The sequence below is a fragment of the Mustelus asterias genome, chromosome 8 (assembly GCF_964213995.1).
Source record: "Mustelus asterias chromosome 8, sMusAst1.hap1.1, whole genome shotgun sequence".
Taxonomy (NCBI): domain Eukaryota; kingdom Metazoa; phylum Chordata; class Chondrichthyes; order Carcharhiniformes; family Triakidae; genus Mustelus; species Mustelus asterias.
Window position 1 is genome coordinate 23,464,466 of NC_135808.1, and position 24,149 is coordinate 23,488,614.

Consider the following 24,149-nt stretch of genomic DNA (forward strand, 5'->3'; position numbering starts at 1 on the left):
GATAGATTTTTATTGGGGAATAATTTTATTGGGTAATAATATTATAGTCAGAAGCTGGGGTTGAGATCAGCAGTGATCTAATTGAATGGTTAGCTCAGATCTGCTGCTCTTCTTCATGTCCTTCCCTTTGTCACTGTATTAAACTCCTTTTGGCTTATTCTACCCGGCAACTGATGATGTTAGAATCATAGAATGAGCCCATTCAAGTCAGCACCAAATCTCAGACAGAGCATCTTTACCCAGGCCCCATCCCTGTTACCCTACATATTTACCATGGCTAATCCCCTATCACACACATCTTTAGACAGTAAGGGGCAATTTAGCTTGGCCTGTCCATCTAACCTGCACATCTTTGGCGTGCAGGAGGAAGCAGGAGTACCAGGAGGATACCCACACAGGGAGAATGTACAAACTCCACACAGACAGTCACCCAAGGCTGAAATTGACCCTGGGTCCCTGGCGCTGTGAGGCAGCAGTGCTAACCACTGAGCAAACATAATATAACCAGTTGTATTTACCTGATTGGAGAATTCTGAATATTGAGGAAGTTTGCCAACCTGTTTTGTGTCTAATCAGATTGCGGCTTCGTGTGAACAGAAAAAGACAGAAGGAACAAGTTGAGAAGATCCCCTTTCTTTGGAAAAGAGTTTCCTCCAAAGGTTTCTCCCAACATGAGGGAAGCAGCAATGATTGGACTGATAGAGCTGGTCCTTCTGTGTGGAGAGGTGTCTGCAGGTGAGTGATGGGGTGTGAGAGGGGCAATGCCAGGCTGGGTACTGGGGCATTAACCCTGGGTCAGTGAGTGATGGGGTGCGAGAGGGGCAATGTCAAGCTCGGTGGAGCTCTTGCTCTCAGTTTAGAATTCACATTTTGGGATTCATACCCTGGTGTTTCACTATGTGTGACAGTGGGTGTTTTGGGGTTCATGGCTTGATGTCTCTCTCTGTGGTGTTGATATTTTGGGTTTGTACCTCAATTTCTGTGTGTGTGTGTGTGTATGTATGTTTTGGTGTTTGGGGGTTCACACCCTGATGTCTCTCTCTCTGGGTGTTGGTGTTTTGGGGTTCACACCCTGATGTCTCTCTCTCTCTGGGTGTTGGTGTTTTGGGGTTCACACCCTGATGTTTCTCTCTCTCTCTGGGTGTTGGTGTTTTGTGTTTCTTACCCTGAGGTCTCTCTCTCTCTGGGTGTCGGTAGGGTTCATACCCTGATGTATCTCTCTCTGTGGGTTGACGTGCCTTCAAGGAAGGTTTTTATATCATGTTTCTTGTGAAGGGAATGTTTTAAACTCAGCACTGAGCACCGTGCTGATTTGTTTGCAACCTGCAGTCTACCTGATGAGAACGCAGTAGCATAATTAATCCTAGATAATGGGTTGTTTTGTTTATCGTCTGGGTTGTCCCCTGGGGTTTCAGAGTCGGGTTTGATTCGATTGATTTACAAGAGGAAGTCATCTGCTAATGGAAGAAGCTATTCTTACAGAGAAACAAAGCAGGCAGTTATCTGCTTCGGTCTGTCATCAGCAAGAAGTGTTATTCTCTCTCACTCTCTCTCTTTTAGGATTATAGTTTGGGACCTGTTTGAAAATAGGTCTCTCTCCATATTTGTTCTGGGGCTTAAGGACTAGCAGTCGCTGACCAGCACATAAGCCTGTTGTTTGCTAACTGATGTTAAAGATGAGTTTACGTCTCTGAGGAATATTGCTTAAATTGGGACTAATACAGATAGACAAGCAGCAAAGAATTTGATCTTGTCTTGTTTCAGTATTTAAGTTGGTAAGATATACATCAATTCTTTTTGTTCTTGTTTAAACTGTTTTGTTCATTTTTTTAAAGCTTCCCATTGGGTCAATAGAATCACAGCTGGAGTGATTCACTTCATCCTCACACTCATGCCAAAATAAAAATAAAAATGTGGGTCTAGTCTAACTTCATAATATAACTTGGAGTTTGAGGTCTGGTCCCTAAAAAAATTTAGGGAGTGACCGAGATCAGAGTTGAGAATTCCTTGTTCAGCTTAGGATTACTGAACTCAAAGTCAGTGAGTGTTGAGTTTTTGTGTGTTCTCTTGAGGTGAATGCCGTATGGAATAAATGGTTCTTTTACTGGCTGAGGTTTTCCTGGGTGTGGAAGAAGTGACTCAGGATGGTTTACAAAAAGTGGATAAAGCAAAACTTCTGGCATTGCCAAACAAGTTGCAGCTTTCAGTGATAGCTCGGCACTTAAAATTGCCAGAAACATTGGAATTGGCTTGAATTCAACTCCAAATCTCACAGCTTGAATTAGAGGCAAAGGAAAGAAAACACAATTGAAACTGTTGAAATTGCAATTAAAAGCAAATGAAAAAGAGTTGAGATAGTTTGAATTGTAATTTAAGGAAAAAGAAAGCGAGAGAGAATAGCCCTGGCAGAGCAAAACAAAGGGAAAAAGAATTAGAACTTCAGGAAGTGAAAAGGCAATTTGAACTTGAAATGTCTGAAAGGCAAATGTGTAAAACTGCGCGTGTATCAGGAAAAGGACAGATGATTTTGAATCAGTTTGTGAATCATATGTTGGCTTTCAACATCAGTTTCAGCCTGTGAGAGACAGAGAAATCCTCAGGTGGTAAAGGAGATGCCATTGGAGATCGTAAAGATAGTTTCCCTCAGGTAAATTCTTTCCACTAACTGAACTTCAACTTCTTTATCTTTACTTTGTGATTTCCCCTCCTGGCCAACCTGTGGCTTTGTAAACTTGTTATCCCGCAGTCAGGAAAAAAACCCCAGGATATGCTTCCTGCATCACCTCAGCTGTCTGATTTTCCACTGGCTTTTCAACCACAGTAACCATCACTCCCACCTGTGATCCAGCTTTATCATTACCCAGGATAAACTGTATTCCTGGAAAAGATCATTTCCCTATCACTCCAACCCCCACCACCACTTTCGCCAGAATCTCCAACCTTACACTTTATAATGGAACACTACTCTTTTCACAAGTAATTTCACTTATTTCCACATTTTTCCGGCAATACTCCTTCCAAACTACATATCTCCTCATCTTTCACCATCAAAGATTGACTTGATCCTGTACCTTTTAAAATCTGAGCTTCTTTACCTCCTCCTCCTGGTACACATAAGTAAACCTTACCCACATAAGTAAATTATTTAAAACGACTAAGCACTTGCTTATCAACCAATCCCTGACCAGGCTGGACACTTTTTCACCTGTTCAGCTTCAACTATGGTTTCCTTTATCAGTTAACAGACCCCAGATGGTTGAGCAAGAACATAAACTGTTGGAGGATGGAGGTCACTATTTTTAGTTCAGAAAGTTGTCAGAATTACAGCAGAAGGATATCGAAATAAAGCAATTGTATCAGAAAGCATATACAGAAGAAGAATCTGAGTGTATACCAGAGTGATACTACATTACAAATGATGAATTGATGAGATGCTGGAGATCATTACATATTCAGGCAGATGCATCAAAGTTATTCCGGGAAGTTGTGGATAGCTTAGGAGTAAAGCAATTTAAATCAACTCTGTACCATCCAGAATCGCAGGGAATATTGAAACGCGAGCGTCAAATTTTAAAGGCCATGTTGAGGACCTCCAGGCAAGATTATCCAGAGGATTAGGATAAAGGATGCACCTAATGAATGAACTAAATTCAGTCTATTTGAATTAAGTTTTGTCATGAGATAAGTGGACCACTTAAATTCATCAAGGAAAAGTTGGTGAGTCAGCATTCTGGGACTATGTTGGACTATGTGTCAAACTTTATGGAGAGATTAACTAGGGCTGGGAAGTTCATGAGACTGCAATTAAAGGTGGCACAGCATGTGAAGAAAAAAAGTGGACAAGAAAAGTTCCTCGTTTTGCTCGCAGGGATAAGGTGTTAGCATTATTAGCAGTGCTAGGTGAACATTTAACAGCTAGGTTTAGTGGGCCTTATCAAATAGGGTGGCATGGTGGCACAGTCGTTAGCACTGCTGCCTCACAATGTCAGGAACCGGAGTTCAATTCCAGCCTCAGGTGACTGTCTGAATGGAGTTTGCACTTTTTCCCGTGTCTGCGTGAGTTTCCTCTGGGTGCTCCGGTTTCCTCCCACAGTCCAAAGGTGTACAAGAGAGGTTGATTGTCCATAATAGCTTGTCCCCTTCATGTCAGGGGGATTAGTGGGGTCGATGCAATGATGAGGTCGAGGTGGGATTGTTGTTGGTGCAGGCTCGATGGGCCAAGTGGCCTCCTTCTGCACTATAGGGCTTCAATGAAATTGAAAGAAAATTGAATAAGATGATTTTTAAAAATTCATTCATAGGACATGGGCATGGCTGCTGGCCAGCATTTATTGCCCATACCTAGTTGCCCTTGAGAAGGTGATAGTGAGCTGCCTTCTTGAATCGCTGCAGTCTATGTGCTGTAGGTTGACCCACACTGCCATTAGAGAGGCAATTCCAGGATTTTGACACAGCGACTGTGAAGGAATGGCGATACATTTCCAAGTCACCATGGTGAGTAGCTTGGAGGGGAACTTGCAGGTGGTGGTGTTCCCATGTAACTGCTGCCCTTGTCCTTCGAGATGGATGTGGTTGTGGGTTTGGAAGGTGCTGTCAAGGATATTTGGTGAATTGTTGCAGTGCATCTTGTAGATAGTACACACTATTGCTATTGAGCGTCAGTGGTGGAGAGAGTGGATGTTTGTGGATATGGTACCAATCAAGTGGGCTGCTCTGTCCAGGATGGTGTCAAGCTTCTTGAGTGTTGCTGGACCTCATCCCATCCAGGCAAGTGGGGAGTATTCCATCATACTCCTGATTTCTGCCTTGTAGATGGTGGGCAGACTTTGGGGAATCAAGAGGTGAGTTACTCGTCACAGTATTCCCAGCCTCTCACCGGCTCTTGTGTTTATGTGGCGAGTCCAGTTGAGTTTCTAGTCAATAGTAATGCCAAGGATGTTGACAGTGGGGGATTCAGTAATGGTAACACCATTGAATGTCAAGGGGTGGTTGTTAGAGTGTCTCTTATTCATGATGATAATTGCCTGACATTTGTGTTGCTCGAATGTTACTTGCCACTTGTCAGCCGAAGCTTGGATATTGTCCAGATCTTGTTGCATTTGAACATGGACTGCTTCAGTATATGTGGAGTCATGAGTGGTACTGAAAATTGTGCAATCGTCAGCAAACATCCCCACTTCTGACCTGATGATGGGGGGAAGATCATTGATGAAGGAGTTGAAGATGGTTGGGCTGACGACACTACCCCAAGGGATTCATAAGAACATAAGAACCAGGAGCAGGAGTAGGCATCTGGCCACTCGAGCCTGCTCTGCCATTCAATAAGATCATGGGTGATCTTCTCGTAGACTCAGCTCCACTTAGCCGCCAGCTCACCATAACCCTTAATTCCTTTACTGTTCAAAAATGTATCTATCCTTGCCTTAAAAACATTCAATGAGGTAGCCTCAACTGCTTCACTGAGCAGGGAATTCCACAGATTCAAACCCATTGTGTGAAGAAGTTCCTCCTCAATTCAGTCCGAAATCTGCTTCCCCTTATTTTGAGGCTATGCCCCCTCATTCTTGTTTCACCCGCCAGTGGAAAAAACTTCCCTGCTTCTATCTTATCTATTCCCTTCATAATCTTATATGTTTCCTTCAGATCTCCCCTCATTCTTCTGAATTCCAATGAGTATAGCCCCAGTCTACTCAGTCGCTCCTCAAAAGCCAACCCTCTCAACTCTGCAATCAACCCTAGTGAATCTCCTCTGCAACCCCTCCAGTGCCAATATATCCTTTCTCAAGTCAGGAGACCAAAACTGTACACAGTACTCCAGGTGTGGCCTCACCAGCACCTTATACAGCTGCAACATCACCTCGCTGTTTTTCAACTCCAATAAAGGACAACATTCCATTTGCCTTATTAATTACCTGCTCCACCTACAAACCAACTCCTTGAAATTCTGCACAAGGACACCCAGGTCCCTCTGCACAGCAGCATGCTACAATTTTTTACCATTTAAATAATAGTCCATTTTGCTGTTATTCCTACCAAAATGGATGACTTCCCATTTACCAACACTATACTCCATCTGCCAAACCCTCGCCCACTCACTTAGCCTATCTATATCCCTTTGCAGACTTTCAGCGTCCTCTGCACACTTTGCTCTGCCACTCATCTTAGTGTCATCTGTGAATTTTGACACACTACACTTAGTCCCCAACTCCAAATCATCTCTGTAAATTGTAAACAATTGCGGTCCCAACACTGAACCATGAGGCACACCACTAGTCACTGATCGCCAACCAGAAAAACACCAATTTACCCTCACTCTTTGCTTTCTGTTAGTTAACCAATCCTCTATCCATGCTAGTACATTACCCGTAATACCGTGCACCTTTATCTTGTGTAGCAGTCTTTGGTGGGTCACCTTGTCAAATGCCTTCTGGAAATCCAGATACACCACGTCCACAGGTTCCCCATTGTTCATTCCTGCACAGATGTCCTGGAGCTGAGATGACTGACCCTCCACAATCACATTCCTATGTGCCAGGTATGACTCCAACCAGCGGAGAGTTTGCCACCTGATACCCATTGATTTCAGTTTCGCTAGAGTTCCTTGATGCCACACTTGGCCGAATGTGGCCTTGATATCAAGGGCTGTCACTTTCACCTCACCTCTGGAATTCAGCTATTTTGTCCATGTTTGAACCAAGGCTGTAATGAGGTCAGGAGCTGAGTGACCCTGGTGAAACCCAAACTGGGCGTCACTGAGCAGGTTATCATTAAGCAGGTGCTGCTTGATAGTACCCGTGGAGAATTATATGACAAGAACGTTGGATCGAAGGAAATCTCACAGAGTGTTTCCTGAGAATATACTCAAGCAATATTTTGATCGGGAAGGAAAGCAGAAGGGGGATGCATTAGTTATGACAATGCAGAGTGAAGAAATAAGTCCAGATGATTCTGCATTTGACATTCTTCAAATTAGATTGGATAATGTGGAAGTAATCGGAAATTGAAATAAACGATTGAGTTACCTTCTGGAGGAAAATCAAAATGGCCTGAAAGAGTTACTACAACCACAGGGAGAGATATGTGGGAATAAACTGGGAAGGACTAAAATAATTATGCACAACGTAGATGTAAGAAATGCTGTTCCAATTAAGCAATATCTGTACAAGCTTAACCCTCCAAAGTTGGCATAGGTTCAAAAGGAGATTGAAAGCATATTTAAAAATTACATAATTGAAGTGAGTTGGAGAGAGTGCAGCTCACCCGTAGTGAGGGTTCCAAAATGAGATGACACCCAACAATTCTGTGTGGACTATAGGAAAGTTAATGCAGTTACAAAATAAGATTCATATCCCATTCCTTTCTTGGGAGACTGCATTCAGAAGGTGGGACAAGTGACTTTTATTTCCAAACTTGACTTACTAAAAGGATACTGGCGGGTACCTTTATCCGAAAGGGCAAAGGAGATTTTGGCTTTCATGACAAAAAATGGTCAGTACCAGTTTAAAATCATGCCATTTGAAATGAAAAATGCACGAGCCACATTTCAAACATTAACTAATAAGGTCATTTCTGGACTACCTAATTGTGCTGTGTACATAAACAAACTGGTGGTTTTCAGACAGATGTGGAAGGAACATTTGGAGCACCGAGCGGAATTGTTCAATTGGCTTCAGGATGCAGGCTTGGTGGTAAACTTGGCTAAGAACGAGTTTACAAAAACCAAAGTCACATTCATAGTCCATACAATTAGACATGGATGGAAGGCCCTACGGTCGGTGAAAACAAAGGTTATTGGGGAGTGCCCAATACTGCCGGTGAAAAGTGAAGTACTGCATTCTTGGACCTGGATGGTTTTTATAGGAATTTTGTGCCAAACATTTGCATTATGGTTGCTGCACTGACTGACTTGCTGAAAAAACATGCAAAATTTCAGTGGACGGTGAATGTCAGAGGGCATTTGGCCGCCTGAATAATGTGTTAACCACTGCACCTGTGTTGGCAAGAACAAATTATGCAAAACCATTCAAGATGGCCATTGATGCGAGTGATGTGGCTGTTCTATTACAAGAAGATGACAAAAGGATATAAAGACCAATTGGGTACTTTTTTCTGGAAAACGAAATAACCATCAAAAGAGATTCAACCATTGAGAAAAGAAACATTGAGTTTGGTGTTGGCATTGCAACATTTTAACGTTTATGTTGTCAGCAATTCATCTGAGACAGTTATTTACACTGATCATAATCCATTGACGTCTCTGGAGAAATTTAGAGATCAAAGTGAAAGGCTCTTTAGATGGAGTTTATTATTACAGCCATTTTATATGAGAATTACAATGTGGCAGAAAGTGAGAATGTGATTGCTGATGCTTCATCAACAATTTCATGAAAGAGGAAGGAATATTCAATGTCGGAAGAGAATGACTGTACTGGACAATAGAACTATTATACTTGCATGCATTGATTTACTAGAATGTGTATATTTTATATATATATATATATATATATGTAGTACTAATAGTGTGAAACTTGAAGTTATGAAAAATGAAGCCATTTTTTATTGCTGTTTTTTTTAAGGGGGAGGTGTGAGGATACTGTGCCTTTAAGAAATGTATCTATATCATGTTTCTTGTGAAGGGATTGTTTTCAACTTCAGCTCTGATTACAGTGCCGATTTGCCCACAAACAGCAGCCCACATGCTGAGAGTGCAGAAGCATAATTTATCCCAGATAATGTTTCTTTTTGCTTTTATCTGAGCTGTTTTGTTTATTTTTTTGGGTTGTCCCTGGGGTTTCAGAGTAAGGTTTAATTCGGTTGATTGACAAGAGGAAGTTATATGCTGATGGGAAGAGCTAAGCTTACAGGAAGACAAGCAGACAGTTGTCTGCCTGGACCTGCCAGAAGCATTATTCTCTCTCTCTTTCTCTAAAGACTGTAGTTTGGGACCTGCTCGAAAATAGGTCTCTCTCCAGAGGTGTTTTGGAGGCTGGAGATACCCAGCTCAGATACCCACATGTAAGGCTGTTTGCTGACTGATTTTCAGGAGGTGTTTATGTCTATGAGGAATATTGCTTAAATTGGAACAATTAGAAATAATCCAGCAGTTAAGAGTTGTATCTTGTCACATGTAAGAATTTCAGTTGGTAAAAGTTGAGGCTATTTCTTTTTGTTATAGTTAAACTGTACTGTTAAATAAAGTTTGTTTTGACAAAAGCTTCCTAGTGGGTCATTGGAATGACACCTCGAGTGAAACACTTTATCCTCACACGAATGTCAAAGTCAAAAAAGAGAGTTGGGGTCTGGTCTAAATTCATAACATGGAGTTTCTAATCTGGTGCCCAACGGTGGATGCTGGTGTTTTGTGTTCATACCTTGATCTCTCTCTGTTTTTCAGGTTCTCACTCTCTCCGGATTTCCGTCACGGGAATGACTCCGATCCCGGGTTTCCCGGAGTTTGTGCTTGTCGGTTATGTGGATGATCTCCGGGTTGTTGTGTACGACAGCGATCGGAAGGAGCTGATCCCCCAGGAGCAGAGGATGGTGGAGATCGACGGACATGAGGCTTGGGAACAGAAGAAGATTCTCGCACAAGAGCTGGGGATGATTGTCAAATTGTCTTTTCCGGTCTTCATTTCTCTGTCCCAGCAGACAGGAAGTGAGTCCTCACTTTCCCACCACTCGGGGGTGCAGGTGGGAAGAAACCAAGAATGGATCAGGAACTGGGAGCCAGAGGCTGATTGGCTACGATTGGATATGTGACAGCAAATTTGATTGGCGATCAATGAGTGGAGGGAATGTATCCAAGAGAGACTGGCTCGGATTGGCTGTGTGTGGAGGACATGAGATCCACTTAGTGTAACTGCCGCTGATTGGCTTTCTATGTGGTGGGAGGTGCCTCGCTTGATTTGATTGGCTCTTGATAGAGTGGGTCTGGCTTCTGAGTGGAACTAGCTTGGATTGGCTGTGGGGGTGGTATCTCACATTGGGACTGACTCTAATTGGCTGTTTGTGATCCACAGGAATCCATGTTTTACAGATGATGACTGGCTGCAATCTGAGGGATGATGGGACCACGAGTGCATTCAACCGGATTGGGTGGAATGGACAGGATGTGCTCAGCTTCGACAAGGATCACATGGTGTGGGTGACCCCAGTGACCTGGGGAGAGATCATCAAAAACAATCTTGACAGGGATACTGCCCAGAATGAGCGATTCAAACAATTACTGGAGGTGGACTGTATTGAGTGGCTGAGGAAATCCCTCGAGTTCGGACAGAGTGAACTGACAGCTGGTGAGTGAGGGGGGAGCGAGAATTGGTGAGTGATGGGGGGAGCGAGAGTCGGTGAGTGAGGGGGGGAGTGAGAGTCGGTGAGTGAGGGGGGAGTGAGAGTCGGTGAGTGAGGGGGGAGCGAGAGTCGGTGAGTGAGGGGGGGAGCGAGAGTCGGTGAGTGAGGGGGAGCGAGAGTCGGTGAGTGAGGGGGGAGCGAGAGTTGGTGAGTGAGGGGGGAGCGAGAGTCGGTGAGTGAGGAGGGAGCGGGAATCAGTGGGTCAGGGTGAGTGAGGGGGGAGTGAGTGGGAATCAGTGGGTGAGGTGGGAGTGAGTGGGAATCGGTGGGTGAGTGAGAGGGGGGTGGGAATCAGTGGGTGAGGGGGACTGAGTCATTGAGTGACGCGTGACAGATAGAGAGAAAGGTAGAAAACACCGAGTGCATTTTGCAGAAAGCTGGAGGGAGATACTTATTTTCTATCAGCTCCCAGACTGCAATTTCCAGACAGAGAAAGGGAGAGAGAAAGAGCTGCTCCTTCGTTTTTCAAATTGAAACAGCAACTGCCTGCCTGTCCCTCTGTAACCCAAACTGCTCCCATTGACATGATTTCATTCTTGCCAATCAACCTAATTACACCCGACTCTGAAACACCAGGAGAAAACCACAACATTTCACAAAACTGCATTAGCTCAGATTAAAACAAACACCCCAATACTTAGGACCAATTACTCTTCCGCATTATGTTGTGAAGTTTATGTTTTTAAAATGATAACACAATTGTAACAATTGGAGTTTTCTAAACAGCATTCCATTGGAATCGTGCTTTATTCGGTTTGTTAATTGTTTTGTTAACCTGATTGCTGTTAGTTAGATAAATAAAGTGTTACTTGTTGCTTTACAGAGGGAATCTCAGGTAGTTATTTTGATTTGACCACTAAAAGTTGCTGAAGAGCAGATATTAACCCTTCTCACACACACTTTAACAGATTATGAAGGGACGTAATGCTCTTTCAGTGGCTGAGTATCAGTTCTCAGAGAGGAAATCAACTTCCACTTCGTAACAATTATCAGCATGTGGGCTGCTGCAGTAATCAGAGTTGACATATAAAACAGTCCCTTTAGAAGAAATGCAAATACATTCCTTAAAAGCACAGTTCTGACACAGGGGACTTAGAGTGAGTGAGGGAGGGAGGGAGTGAGATTCGGTGAGTGAAGGAGGTGAGAGAGCCGGTGAGTGAGGGGGGGGAGTGAGAGTTGGTGAGAGAGGGGGGAGCGAGAGTCGGTGAGTGAGGGGGGAGTGAGAGTCGGTGAGTGAGCGGGAGTGAGAGTCGGTGAGTGAGGGGGGAGTGAGAGTCGGTGAGTGAGGGGGGAGTGAGAGTCGGTGAGTGGGGAGGGGAGTGGGACTCTCACTCCCGCTCACTCACCGACTCTCACTCCTCCCTAACTCACCCACTCTCACTCCCCCCTCACTCAACGACTCTCACTCCCCCCTCACTCACCGACTCTCACTCCCCCCTCTCTCACCGACTCTCACTCCCCCCCCTCACTCACCGGCTCTCTCGCCTCCTTCACTCACTGAATCTCACTTCCTCCCTCCCTCACTCACTCTAAGTCCCCTGTGTCAGAACTGTGCTTTTAAGCAATGTATTTGCATTTCTTCTAAAGGGACTGTTTTATGTGTCAACTCTGATTACTGAGGGGAGGAGTGAGCATCGGTGAGTGAGGGGGGAGTGAGAGTCGGTGAGCGAGGGGGGAGTGAGAGTCGGTGAGCGAGGGGGGAGTGAGAGTCGGTGAGTGAGGGGGGAGTGAGAGTCGGTGAGTGAGGGGGGGAGTGAGAGTCGGTGAGAGAGGGTGGAGTGAGCGTCGGTGAGTGAGGGGGGAGTGAGAGTCGGTGAGTGAGGGTGGAGTGAGAGTCGGTGAGCGAGGGGGGAGTGAGAGTCGGTGAGTGAGGGGGGAGTGAGAGTCGGTGAGTGAGGGGGGAGTGAGAGTCGGTGAGTGAGGGGGGGAGTAAGAGTCAGTGAGTGAGGGGGGTAGTGAGAGTCGGTGAGAGAGGGTGGAGTGAGAGTCGGTGAGTGAGGGGGGAGTGAGAGTCGGTGAGTGAGGGGGGGAGTGAGAGTCGGTGAGAGAGGGTGGAGTGAGAGTCGGTGAGTGAGGGGGAATGAGAGTCGGTGAGTGAGGGGGGAGTGGGTGTCGGAGGGTGAGGGGGGAGTGAGAGTCGGTGAGTGAGGGGGGAGTGAGAGTCGGTGAGTGAGCGGGGAGTGAGAGTCGGTGAGTGAAGGGGGAGGGAGGGTCGGTGAGTGAGGGGGGAGTGAGAGTTGGTGAGTGAGGGGTGGAGTGAGAGTTCGTGATTGAGGGGGGAGTGAGAGTCGGTGAGTGAGGGGGAACTGAGTCGTTGTGCGAATGTGAGTGAGGGGGGAGTGGGAGTCGGTGAGTGAGGGGGAACTGAGTCGTTGTGCGAATGTGAGTGAGGGGGGAGTGAGAGTCGGTTAGTGAGGGGGGAGTAGGAATCAGTGGGTGAGGGAGGAGTGAGTGGGAATCGGTGAGTGAGGGGGGAGTGAGAGTCGGTGAGTGAGGAGGGAGTGAGAGTCGGTGAGTGAGGCGGGAGTGAAAGTCGGTGAGTGAGGCAGGAGTGAGATTCGGTGAGGGTGGAGGTATTGGGAATCAGTGGGTGAGTGAGGAGTGAGTGGGAATCGGTGAGTGAGGGGGGAGTGAGAGTCGGTGAATGAGGGGGGAGTGAGAGTCGGTGAGTGAGGGGGGAGTGAGAGTCGGTGAGTGAGGGGGAATGAGAGTCGGTGAGTGAGGGGGGAGTGGGAGTCGGAGGGTGAGGGGGAGTGAGAGTCGGTGACTGAGGGGGGAGTGAGAGTCGGTGAGTGAGGGGGGAGTGAGAGTCGGTGAGTGAGCGGGGAGTGAGAGTCGGTGAGTGAAGGGGGAGGGAGGGTCGGTGAGTGAGGGGGAAGTGAGAGTCGGTGAGTGAGGGGCGGAGTGAGAGTTGGTGATTGAGGGCGGAGTGGGAGTCGGTGAGTGAGGGGGGAGTGAGAGTCGGTGAGTGAGGGGGAACTGAGTCGTCGTGCGAATGTGAGTGAGGGGGGAGTGAGAGTCGGTGAGTGAGGGGGGAGTGAGAGTCGGTGAGTGAGGGGGGAGTGAGAGTCGGTGAGTGAGGAGTGAATGAGAATCGGTTAGTGAGGTGGGAGTAGGAATCAGTGGGTGAGGGAGGAGTGAGTGGGAATCGGTGAGTGAGGGGGGAGTGAGAGTCGGTGAGTGAGGAGGGAGTGAGTGTCGGTGAGTGAGGCGGGAGTGAGATTCGGTGAGGGTGGAGGTAGTGGGAATCAGTGGGTGAGGGGGGAGCGAGAGTGGGTGAGTGAGGGGGGAGCGAGAGTGGGTGAGTGAGGGGGGAGCGAGAGTTGGTGAGTGAGGAGGGAGCGAGAGTCGGTGAGTGAGGAGGGAGCGGGAATCAGTGGGTCAGGGTGAGTGAGGGGGGAGTGAGTGGGAATCAGTGGGTGAGGTGGGAGTGAGTGGAAATCGGTGGGTGAGTGAGAGGGGGGTGGGAATCAGTGGGTGAGGGGGACTGAGTCATTGAGTGACGCGTGACAGATAGAGAGAAAGGTAGAAAACACCGAGTGCATTTTGCAGAAAGCTGGAGGGAGATACTTATTTTCTATCAGCTTCCAGACTGCAATTTCCAGACAGAGAAAGGGAGAGAGAAAAGAGCTGCTCCTTCCTTTTTCAAATTGAAACAGCAACTGCCTGCCTGTCCCTCTGTAACCCAAACTGCTCCCATTGACATGATTTCCTTCTTGCCAATCAACCTAATTACACCCGACTCTGAAACACCAGGAGAAAACCACAACATTTCCCAAAACTGCATTCGCTGAGTTTAAAACAAACACCCCAATAATTAGGAGCAATGATTCTTCCGCATTATATTGTGAAGTTTATGTTTTTAAAATGATAACACAATTGTAAAAATGCTCGGAGCAGAAGGCATTGCATGGGCTGTTTAAAAAAAGGTTTTTATTTCTGTACTGAAGAGTAGGCTGTACACTGCTGTACACTGTACATTGTATCATGAGCCTGGGCAGTAACTTTAAACAATCAGTTTAAATTAGGGATTTGAATAGCAGCAGCCTCTCAGATTTGAATTTGATGTTTTGATAACTAGTGGTAAACCAATCCTATTGTGGGGATTTTTGATATGTCATCAGGGGTATAAAAGCCACACTCCTGCCTCTGCCAGCAAATGCATCTGCCACGGTTTACAGCTTGAGAGAGAGAGGGAGAGAGAGACAGACAGCAACTGTCTCTAACAGAGTGACAGCCACATTTATGTCTTAAAAGAAAGCCTCATCTCAAGCGTAAAGGTACAAACGGAAGTTAGTGGAAACAGAAGATAAAGACAGAGCATTCCGGAAGATGACAAAACTGGTTAAAATTTTGAGAGTGACTAGAAATTCAAATTGTTTTGTAAAAAATGGGAATTGGATTTATCTAAAGAGCATTCCATTGGAATCGTGCTTTATTCGGTTTGTTAATTGTTTAGTTAACCTGATTGCTGTTAGTTAGATAAATATTGTGTTACTTGTTGCTTTACAGAGGGAATCTCAGGTAGTTATTTTGATTTGATCACTAAAAGTTGCTGAAGTGCAGATATTAAACCTTCTCACACACATTTTAACAGATTATGAAGGGACGTAATGCTCTTTCAGTGGCTGAGTATCAGTTCTCAGAGAGGAGATCAACTTCCACTTCGTAACAATCATCAGCATGTGGGTTGCTGCAGTCATCAGAGTTGACATATAAAACAGTCCCTTTAGAAGAAATACAAATACATTCCTTAAAGGCACAGTTCTGACACGGGACTTAGAGTGAGTGAGGGAGGGAAGGAGGGAGAGTCGGTGAGTGAGGGGGGAGTGAGAGTGGGTGAGTGAGGGGGGAGTGAGGGGGGCGTGAGAGTCGGTGAGTGAGGGGGGCGTGGGAGTCGGTGAGTGAGGGCGCGTGAGAGTCGGTGAGTGAGGGGGGAGTGAGAGTCGGTGAGTGAGGGGGGAGTGAGAGTCAGTGAGTGAGGGGGGAGTGAGAGTCGTGAGTGAGGGGGGAGTGAGAGTCGTTGAGTGAGGGGTGAGTGAGAGTGGGTGAGTGAGAGTGGGTGAGTGAGGGAGGAGTGAGAGTCTTTGAGTGAGGGGGGAGTGAGAGTCTTTGAGTGAGGGGGGAGTGAGAGTCGGTGAGTGAGGGGGGAGTGAGAGTCGGTGAGTGAGGGGGGAGTGAGAGTCGGTGAGTGAGGGGGGAGTGAGAGTGGGTGTGTGAGCGGGGAGTGAGAGTCGGTGAGTGAGTGGGGGAGTGAGAGTCGGTGAAGGGGGTGATGCCGGGACCCTCCATCTCGAGGTTCCTGTACTGACTCCTCTTTCTTTCTCTCTCAGTTGCCCCGATCGTGTCCTTTACCCGTCTGGGTGATTCTAACCAGCTGTCCTGTGCCGTCACTGGGTTTTACCCTCAAGCCATCGAGGTGAATCTGTGGAGAGATGAAGTGGTGATTGATGAGACTCTGTCCAGTGGGATCTTACCCAATCACGACAGCACCTACCAGATCCGGAAATGGGCAGAGTTTGATCCAGAGGACCAGGCCGAGTATTCCTGTCGGGTGGAACACAGCGGGATGAATGAGACACTGGTGGTGATTTACGGTAAGACTATTTCTCACTGTTCGAGAGGACCCAGCCTCAGACCAGGGTCACAGGAGGGAGGGTCAGTGCTGAGCTGTCAGCCCAGGACAGCCTGAGGCCCAGTATAGAGCAAGAAGGAAATAAATATTAATCTTCAATGCATTACATCATCATGGTGTCACCATTAAAGGAAAGTGATTGTGTGTCCTGGGATTTTACTGTGCAATCTGCCCCAGTGTATCCTGCGATATTATAGCATGACAGGGCCCGGTGCATTGTGGCAAATAACAGGAAGTGCAGGACCCATTGCATTGTTGAATATTATAGTAGGAAAGGGCGCCTGTGGATCATGAGATATTACTGTGTGACAGGCCAGTGTATCCTGAGATATTACAGTATTACAGGGCCAGTGTATCCTGGGATATTACAGTATGACAGGGCCAGTGTATCCTGGGATATTCCAGTATGACAAGGCCAGTGTATCCTGGGATATTACAGTATTACAGGGCCAGTCTATCCTGGGATATTACAGAATGACAAGGCCAGTGTATCCTGGGATAGTACAATCTTACAGGGCCACTGTATCCTGGGATATTACAGTATTACAGGGCCAGTGTATCCTGGGATATTACAATATTACAGGGCCAGTGTATCCTGGGATATTACAGTATTACAGTGTCACTGTATCCTGGGATATTACAGTATTACAGGGCCAGTGTATCCTGGGATATTATAGTGTGACAGGGCCAGTGTATCCTGGGCTATTACAGTATTACAGGGCCAGTGTATCCTGGGATATTACAGTATGACAGGGCCAGTGTATCCTGGGATATTACAGTATGACAGGGCCGAGTGTATCCTGGGATATTACAGTATTACAGGGCCAGTGTATCCTGGGATATTACAGTATGACAGGGCCAGTGTATCCTGGGCTATTACAGTATAAAGTTTAACAACACCAGGTTAAAGTCCAACAGGTTTATTTGGTAGCTTTTGCTACCAAATAAACCTGTTGGACTTTAACCTGGTGTTGTTAAACTTCTTACTGTGTTTACCCCAGTCCAACGCCGGCATTTCCACACTATTACAGTATTACAGGGCCAGTGTATCCTGGGATATTACAGTATGACAGGGCCAGTGTATCCTGGGATATTACAGTATGACAGGGCCAGTGTATCCTGGGATATTACAGTATGACAGGGCCAGTGTATCCTGGGATATTACAGTATTACAGGGCCAGTGTATCCTGGGATATTACAGTATGACAGGGCCGAGTGTATCCTGGGATATTACAGTATTACAGGGCCAGTGTATCCTGGGATATTACAGTATGACAGGGCCAGTGTATCCTGGGATATTACAGTATTACAGGACCTAGTGTATTCTGGATGTTTACTCCAGTCAACTTCGGATGAATGTTCAGAAAAATACTGGAACTCTGTCTATTGGAGAGAATTCATGAAAATCTAGAAAGTCTATTTGGACTTCAGTAAGGCCTTTGATAAATTTCTATATGGCAGGCTGCTCTGGAAGGTGAGATCACATGGAATCCAGGGAGAGCTGGCAAATTGCTGATGTAATTGTCGTGATGATAGGAAGGAGAAGGTAATGGTGGAAGGGTGCTTGTCGGACTGGATGCCTGTGACTAGTGTATGCCCCAGGGGTCGGTGCTGGGCCCATTGCTGTTTGTTATCTATATCAACAATTTGGATGAGAATGTACAAGGCATGATCAGTAAGTTTGCAGAAGACACTAAAGTAGGTGGTATTTTAGGCAGTGAGGAAGCTTGTCAAAAATTGGAGCAGGATCTTGATCAGCTGGAGAAATGGGCCGAGAAATGGCAAATGGAGTTCAACACAGATGAGTGTGAGCTGTTGCATTTTGGAAAGTCAAATCAAGCTCAGACTTTAACAGTGAATTGTAGGACCTTAGGGAGTTTCGTTGAACTTAGGGACCTTGGAGTTCAGGTGCACAGTTCTCTGAAAGTGGAGTCACAGGTAGATAGGGCAGTGAAGAAGCCTTTTGGCACGCTGGCCTTCAGTCAAGTCACTGAGTATAGAAGTTGGGAAGTTATGTTGCAGTTGCACAGGACGTTGGTGAGGCCGCACTTGGAGTATTGTGTTCAGTTTTGGTCGCCCTGCTACAGGAAATATGTTATTAAACTCGAAAGAGTACAGAAGAGATTTACAAGGATGTTGCCAGGACTGAAGGGACTGTGTTGTAGGGAGAGATTGGACATGCGAGGACTTTTTTCCTTTGGAGCGTAGGAGACTAAGGGGTGATCTTGTAGAGGTATATAATAAGATCATGAGGGACATGGATAGGGTGAATGCACTCAGTCTTTTTCCCAGGGTTGGGGAATCGAGAACTCGAGAGCATAGGTTTATGTTAAGAGGGGAAAAAATTAATGGAAACCTGAGGAGCAACTGTTTTACACAGAGAATGGTACATATGTGCAAAGAGCTGCCGGAGGAAGTGGTTGAAGCAGGGACATTGACAACATTTAAAAGGCATTTGGACAGATACATGGATCTGAAAGGTTTAGGGGGATATGGGTCAAATACAGGCAAATGGAGTTAAGTTAGATGGATATTTTGGTCGGCTAGGGCCAGTTTCGGCCAAAGGGCCTGCCTCTGTTCCGTAGATTCTATGAAAGCAAAAAATATGAGAGTTGTGATAACCCCCAGCACCTACAAGGGGAATCCCTGATTGACCCCCCAGTCAGACTCATGGGAATCTGAGTTCCAGTGGTGATAGGCAATTGCCTAACCAGGTGGAACTCGTATCCAGAGCCCTTGATAAGTCAATCCCTTGAGCGTGTCCGGTGTTCTATCATCCTGGATGGGACTCATGTACATGGACCACAAAGTTGTGTTTTAACTTTTACTTTGACAAATACAATATCGAATGATGAAAATGTGAGCTGGAAACTATGTTTGGCAGCCTGGTACAGATGGGGACATAGAGGAACTGGTTCAAACATGCAAAGCTTGCCAGGATAACCAGGGGGCCCCACCAGTAGCCTCTCTGTTCTCCTGGGAATGGCCGGGAAGTCCTTGGATTGTGCAGGGCCATTTATGGGCTCAATGTTTCTGATATTGATTGATGCCCACCCGAAGTAGATTGGTCTACACCGGGTGGCTTTTACCACTTCATATAACACCATAGAAAAGCTCGGGCAGTCTTTCAGTACGCATGAGATACCAGAGGTCCTCGTAACAGGCAATGGGACCCGTTTACCAGTGAAGAGTTCAAAACATTCATGACCACAAATGGAGTAAGACATGTCTGCACAGCCCCATATCACCTCTCATTGAATGGCTTCACAGGGCGAGCAGTCCAAGTAGAATCATAGAACCTTAGAAACCCTACAATGCAGAAAGAGGCCATCTGGCCCATTGAGTCTGCACCGACCACAATCCCACCCAGGCCCTACCCCCATATCCCTACACATTTACCCGCTAATCCCTCTAACCTACGCATCTCAGGACACTAAGGGGCAATTTTAGCATGGCCAGTCAACCTAACCCGCAGATCTTTGGGTTCAAAAGCAGTTCAAAAAAGTGTTCAAAAGCAGCATGAAAAAAACAAACTCAGGGCTCCTTGGGCACAAAGTTGGTACAGTTCATTTTAACTCCAGGGCAACCCTGTACATAATGACGGGTTTCGCCCCAGCAGAATTCCTGATGGGCACACGCCTGCGGGATCAGGCTGAGCCTCACTTTCCTGAATCTAAGTGTAAAAATTGAGGAGAAACAAAAAGCACAAAATATGGGCCAAGGGGGGGCATTCGCCTGATTGGAATTTTAAACCAGGAGACACCGTCCACGTGCAAAACTTTGGAGATAGCACCCAATGGACACCACGGGTTCCTCCCTCAAGGATCGGCCCAGTGTTATACACTGTAAAAACTGAAGACAAGATAGTAAGGAAACATATTGACCCTCTGACGCCGTCCGAAACGTTCGACAGAAGCAACTGGCACATCGAACGTGCCATCTTCGGCACCGTGCACATCGACTGGCAGCAAAGAAACTCAACCAACGCTTGGCTTCAAAACAGCTGGGGAGGACTCGGCCTTAGAAATGGAAATTGAGGCAGCGGAATCTCAGCCAGAGGTTGTTGTGGAGAGTGAGCCACCTGCAGTGACACTTCGGCGGTCATCAAGAAAGAGACGGTCGCCGACTCGATGGACCTCTCCTGACCAGGTGGAGGATGCAATGGAAAGAAAGCCATTGGTCAAAGGATGAAGATGTTCTTGACATCTCAGGAGTGAGGGAGAGCCCTCAGGCATGGAGGTGGAGGGATGTGATAACCCCGAGTACCTACAAAGGGAATCCCTGGTTGACCTCCCAGTAAGACTCATGGGATACGAGTGCCTGGGTGATTGGCAATTGCCTAACCAGGTGGAACCCGTATCCAGAGCCCTTGATAAGGCGGTCCCCTGAGCGTCCGGTATTCTATCATCCAAATGGAACTCATGTACACGTACCACAGGGTTGTGTTTTAATTTTACTTTGACAAACAAAACATTGTTCCTTTCCAGTCGGCTTCCTGAGTTATTACAATAATGAATAGTCAGCATGGATCTTGAAATGGAGAGTCTTGTTTTACTCCACTTAGTGGATTTTTTGAGGATGTAACAGGTGATGATAATGTAGTAGATATAATTTAATATGATTTTTTCAATGTAATAGATAAGGTGACTGGTGATAGACTAATGGATAAGGTCAGAGAATGTGGAGTTAGGGAAAAGTGACAGAATGGATTGCTCACTGACTTTGAGACAGAAAGCAGAGAGTGTGAGTAAAGGGAGTTATTCAGAGTTACAGACAGTGGGAAATGGTGTCCCACAAGGATCAGTGCTCGGCTCACCACTGTTTACAATTTACACTCAATGATTTGGTTATTGGAACCAAGAACACCATGGGTAGAATTTTACGACCTCATAATGCCCATTTTTCAGCATGAAGATGTACTAAATTGGGGAGTGAGCTGACTGGTGGGAATAGTGCCCCTTTTCCCATCCATTCCTACCTGACCAAAAGAGAATGGGTGAAAATGGGTCAATTTGCATTTTTGTGCATTCATCACAATGTAACAAGCGAGCTTCAGTGTTGTCCTGGGAACCACGCAAGACAGGCAATAGCTGGCCCACCTGAAAGCTTTGGGACTCCTCCCAACAGCCTCACAGTTGGTCCAGTGTTGCTGTCAGCCCTTCCTGCATTCCCTGGCTCAGTTGCTGCATCTCCAGCAGCGGGGATTTGGTCATTAGGCACAGCGGTTAGCGCTGCTGCCTCTGTCATGATAGGGTTGGCAGGGGAGAGGGTCATGTCACTTGGCAATTAGGGGCAGGGGGTGATGAGGGGATCATGTGCAAGGGGGTGTAAGGAGGGTAAGGCAGTTGGAAAATTGGGCAGAGTCCCTGATGTCCGTGGCGGGGAGGGTGAGGCTGTATCTGGCCGGGGGAAGGGTCGGGGGGGGCGGGGGGGGGAGTTGTGGCAGGGTAACGGCTGCCTTTTTCGCCTTTTCTGCGAATGTGCAGTTTGTGGCTCCGATCTGAGCTGCAGGCTGTCTGTCGGGTTATGCCCCAACCACTGCCTCTTTTGGATAGAAACAGTCTAGCCCATATTGTCAATATTTACGTCTGTAAGATTGGGAGTGAAAACACGCTCAAAGAAATGGTTCAGGCACTCTCTCGTTTTCACGCCAGCCGGACAATGAAAATAATCTCGGAAAATTCCGCCCCATTTCTCAATTTGCAGAGGACATCAAATTGTGATGAATTAGTCAATATTGAGGAGAACTGCAATACATTAATTGGACATTCATAAACTTTTAGAATGAGCAAATAATTGGTGAATGGAGTTCAGCACAGATAAACGTGAAGGTAGTTTTCTGTTAAAGATGTATCGGGAGGTCACTTATTACCTGGAAGGTGCCGGTGTGGATGGAGTTGAGGAACAAAGGGATCTGGGTGTACAAATACACCAATCAGTAACAGGTTAGACAAGGTCATAAACAAAATAAATGGAAAACCAGGTTTTATTTCTCGAGAGATTGAATTGTAAAGCAGGGATGTTATTGCTAAACCTGTATCAGCCTTCATTATAGGACATTTAGCACGTGTGCAGTTCCGGTCACCATTTCATACAAAGGATATAGATTCAGGGGAGAGAGTGCAGAGATGATTTACAAAGATGATTCCAGGAATGAGTGGGTGGACATCTCGGTGAAGGATTGACCGGGTCTCCGCACTCAGGAAAACAGAAGGCTGAGGGTTGACCTAGTCGAGGTCTTGAAAATCATAGAACCCTACAGTGCAGAAGGAGGCCATTCGGCCCATCGAGTCTGCACCGACCACAATCCCACCCAAGCCCTACCCCCACATATTTACCCGCTAATCCCTCTAACCTACGCATCTCAGGGGCAATTTTTAACCTGGCCAATCAACCTAACCCGCACATCTTTGTGGGAGGAAACCGGAGCACCCGGAGGAAACCCACGCAGACACGAGGAGAATGTGCAAACTCCACACAGACAGTGACCCGAGCCGGGAATCGAACCCAGGACCCTGGAGCTGTGAAGCAGCAGTGCTAACCACTGTGCTACCGTGCCGCCCAAAATTATGCAAGGTTTTTATAGACTGGAAACAGAAAGAATGTTTGCTCTTGTGGGAAGGACAAACTGGAGGCCATCAATGCAGGATAGTCACCAAGAAACGCAATGGGAAATTCAGGAGAGATCTCTTTACCAAAGAATGAAGAGAATGTGAAGCTCGCTACTGCAGGGAGTGGCTGAACTGAACAGTAGATTAAGAGGAAAATAGACAAGCAAAAGAGAAGGGAATAGAGTTAAAATGGTTGAATTAGATGTGGGAAGATGGGAGGAGGCTCAAGTGGAACATAAACACCAGCATCAACTGGATGGGTTGATTGGCTGATTTTTATGTCGTATATCCTGTGTTTCCTGATTCTCTCTCTCTCTCTGACTCACTCTCTTTCATTTTGTCTCTCTCTCTGATTTCTCTCTCTTTCTGATTCTCTCTCTCTCCCTCCCTTCTTGGCCTCTTTCATTCTCTCCCACTTTCACGTTCTCTCTCTCCCTCTCTCTGATTCTCACTTTTCCCTCTCCCTGATTCACTCAGTCTCTCTGATTCTCTCTCTAACAGAACCAAAGTCTCGCTCCCAGGTTGCTGTTACTGTCGGGATTGTGGTCGGGGTCCTCGTGCTCATCGCTCTCATCATTGTGGCTGTCGTCATCTACACCAAGAAAGGCAGGAATTTGAAGGGAAAATAGCAGCTCCTCACTGGGGGGAGGGATTGTGGGAGAGTATTCCAGGTGGGGGTGGCTCAGGCTGTGGGACTCAGGTTGGTGTGGAGGAGGTCACAGAGTGGGTGGGAGAGCCGCAGGGTTGGGATAGGGAGGGTGAGGGGCTCAAGAAAAAGGGGGAGAGTTTGAGAATTCTGGGTTCTCATGTTGGATGAGGAGTTGAGGGCATCAGTGAGAGTCCCGGATCCCTGCAGGAGTGAGGGGCTCAGGTCAGTGTGGGAGTGGGGGACTCGGGTCAGTGTGGGAGTGGGGGACTCGGGTCAGTGTGGGAGTGGGGGACTCGGGTCAGTATGGGAGTGGGGGGCTCGGGTCAGTGTGGGAGTGGAGGACTCGGGTCAGTGTGGGAGTGGGGGACTCGGGTCAGTGTGGGAGTGGGGGACTCGGGTCAGTGTGGGAGTGGGGGACTCGGGTCAGTGTGGGAGTGGGGGACTCGGGTCAGTGTGGGAGTGGGGGACTCGGGTCAGTGTGGGAGTGGGGGACTCGGGTCAGTGTGGGAGTGGGGGACTCGGGTCAGTGTGGGAGTGGGGGACTCGGGTCAGTGTGGGAGTGGGGGACTCGGGTCAGTGTGGGAGTGGGGGACTCGGGTCAGTGTGGGAGTGGGGGACTCGGGTCAGTGTGGGAGTGGGGGTCTCGGGTCAGTGCGGGAGTGAGGGGCTCGGGTCAGTGCGGGAGTGAGGGGCTCGGGTCAGTGTGGGAGTGGGGGACTCGGGTCAGTGTGGGAGTGGGGGGCTCGGGTCAGTGTGGGAGTGAGGGGCTCAGGTCAGTGTGGGAGTGAGGGGCTCAGGTCAGTGTGGGAGTGAGGGGCTCAGGTCAGTGTGGGAGTGAGGGACTGGGGTCAGTGTGGGAGTGGGGGACTCGGGTCAGTGTGGGAGTTGGGGACTCGGGTCAGTGTGG

At 47.2% G+C, this 24,149-nt stretch overlaps 3 protein-coding genes across 3 annotated transcripts in view; 2 read left to right on the forward strand and 1 right to left on the reverse strand.

Annotated features, from left to right (window-relative positions):
- The window catches only part of LOC144496924 (class I histocompatibility antigen, F10 alpha chain-like), a 329,140-nt gene that overhangs the window by 92,503 nt on the left and 212,488 nt on the right, over nt 1–24,149 (reverse strand). The window lies entirely within an intron of this gene.
- LOC144497684 (class I histocompatibility antigen, F10 alpha chain-like) overlaps nt 1–24,149 on the forward strand; it is a 52,797-nt gene that overhangs the window by 23,747 nt on the left and 4,901 nt on the right.
- LOC144497529 (class I histocompatibility antigen, F10 alpha chain-like) lies at nt 6,652–23,222 on the forward strand. The gene is made up of 5 exons (XM_078218927.1): nt 6,652–6,760; nt 9,395–9,655; nt 10,020–10,292; nt 15,681–15,944; nt 23,095–23,222. Exons 2-5 carry the CDS (start codon nt 9,427–9,429, stop codon nt 23,220–23,222), a joined length of 894 nt encoding a protein of 297 aa, XP_078075053.1. The 5' UTR covers nt 6,652–6,760; nt 9,395–9,426.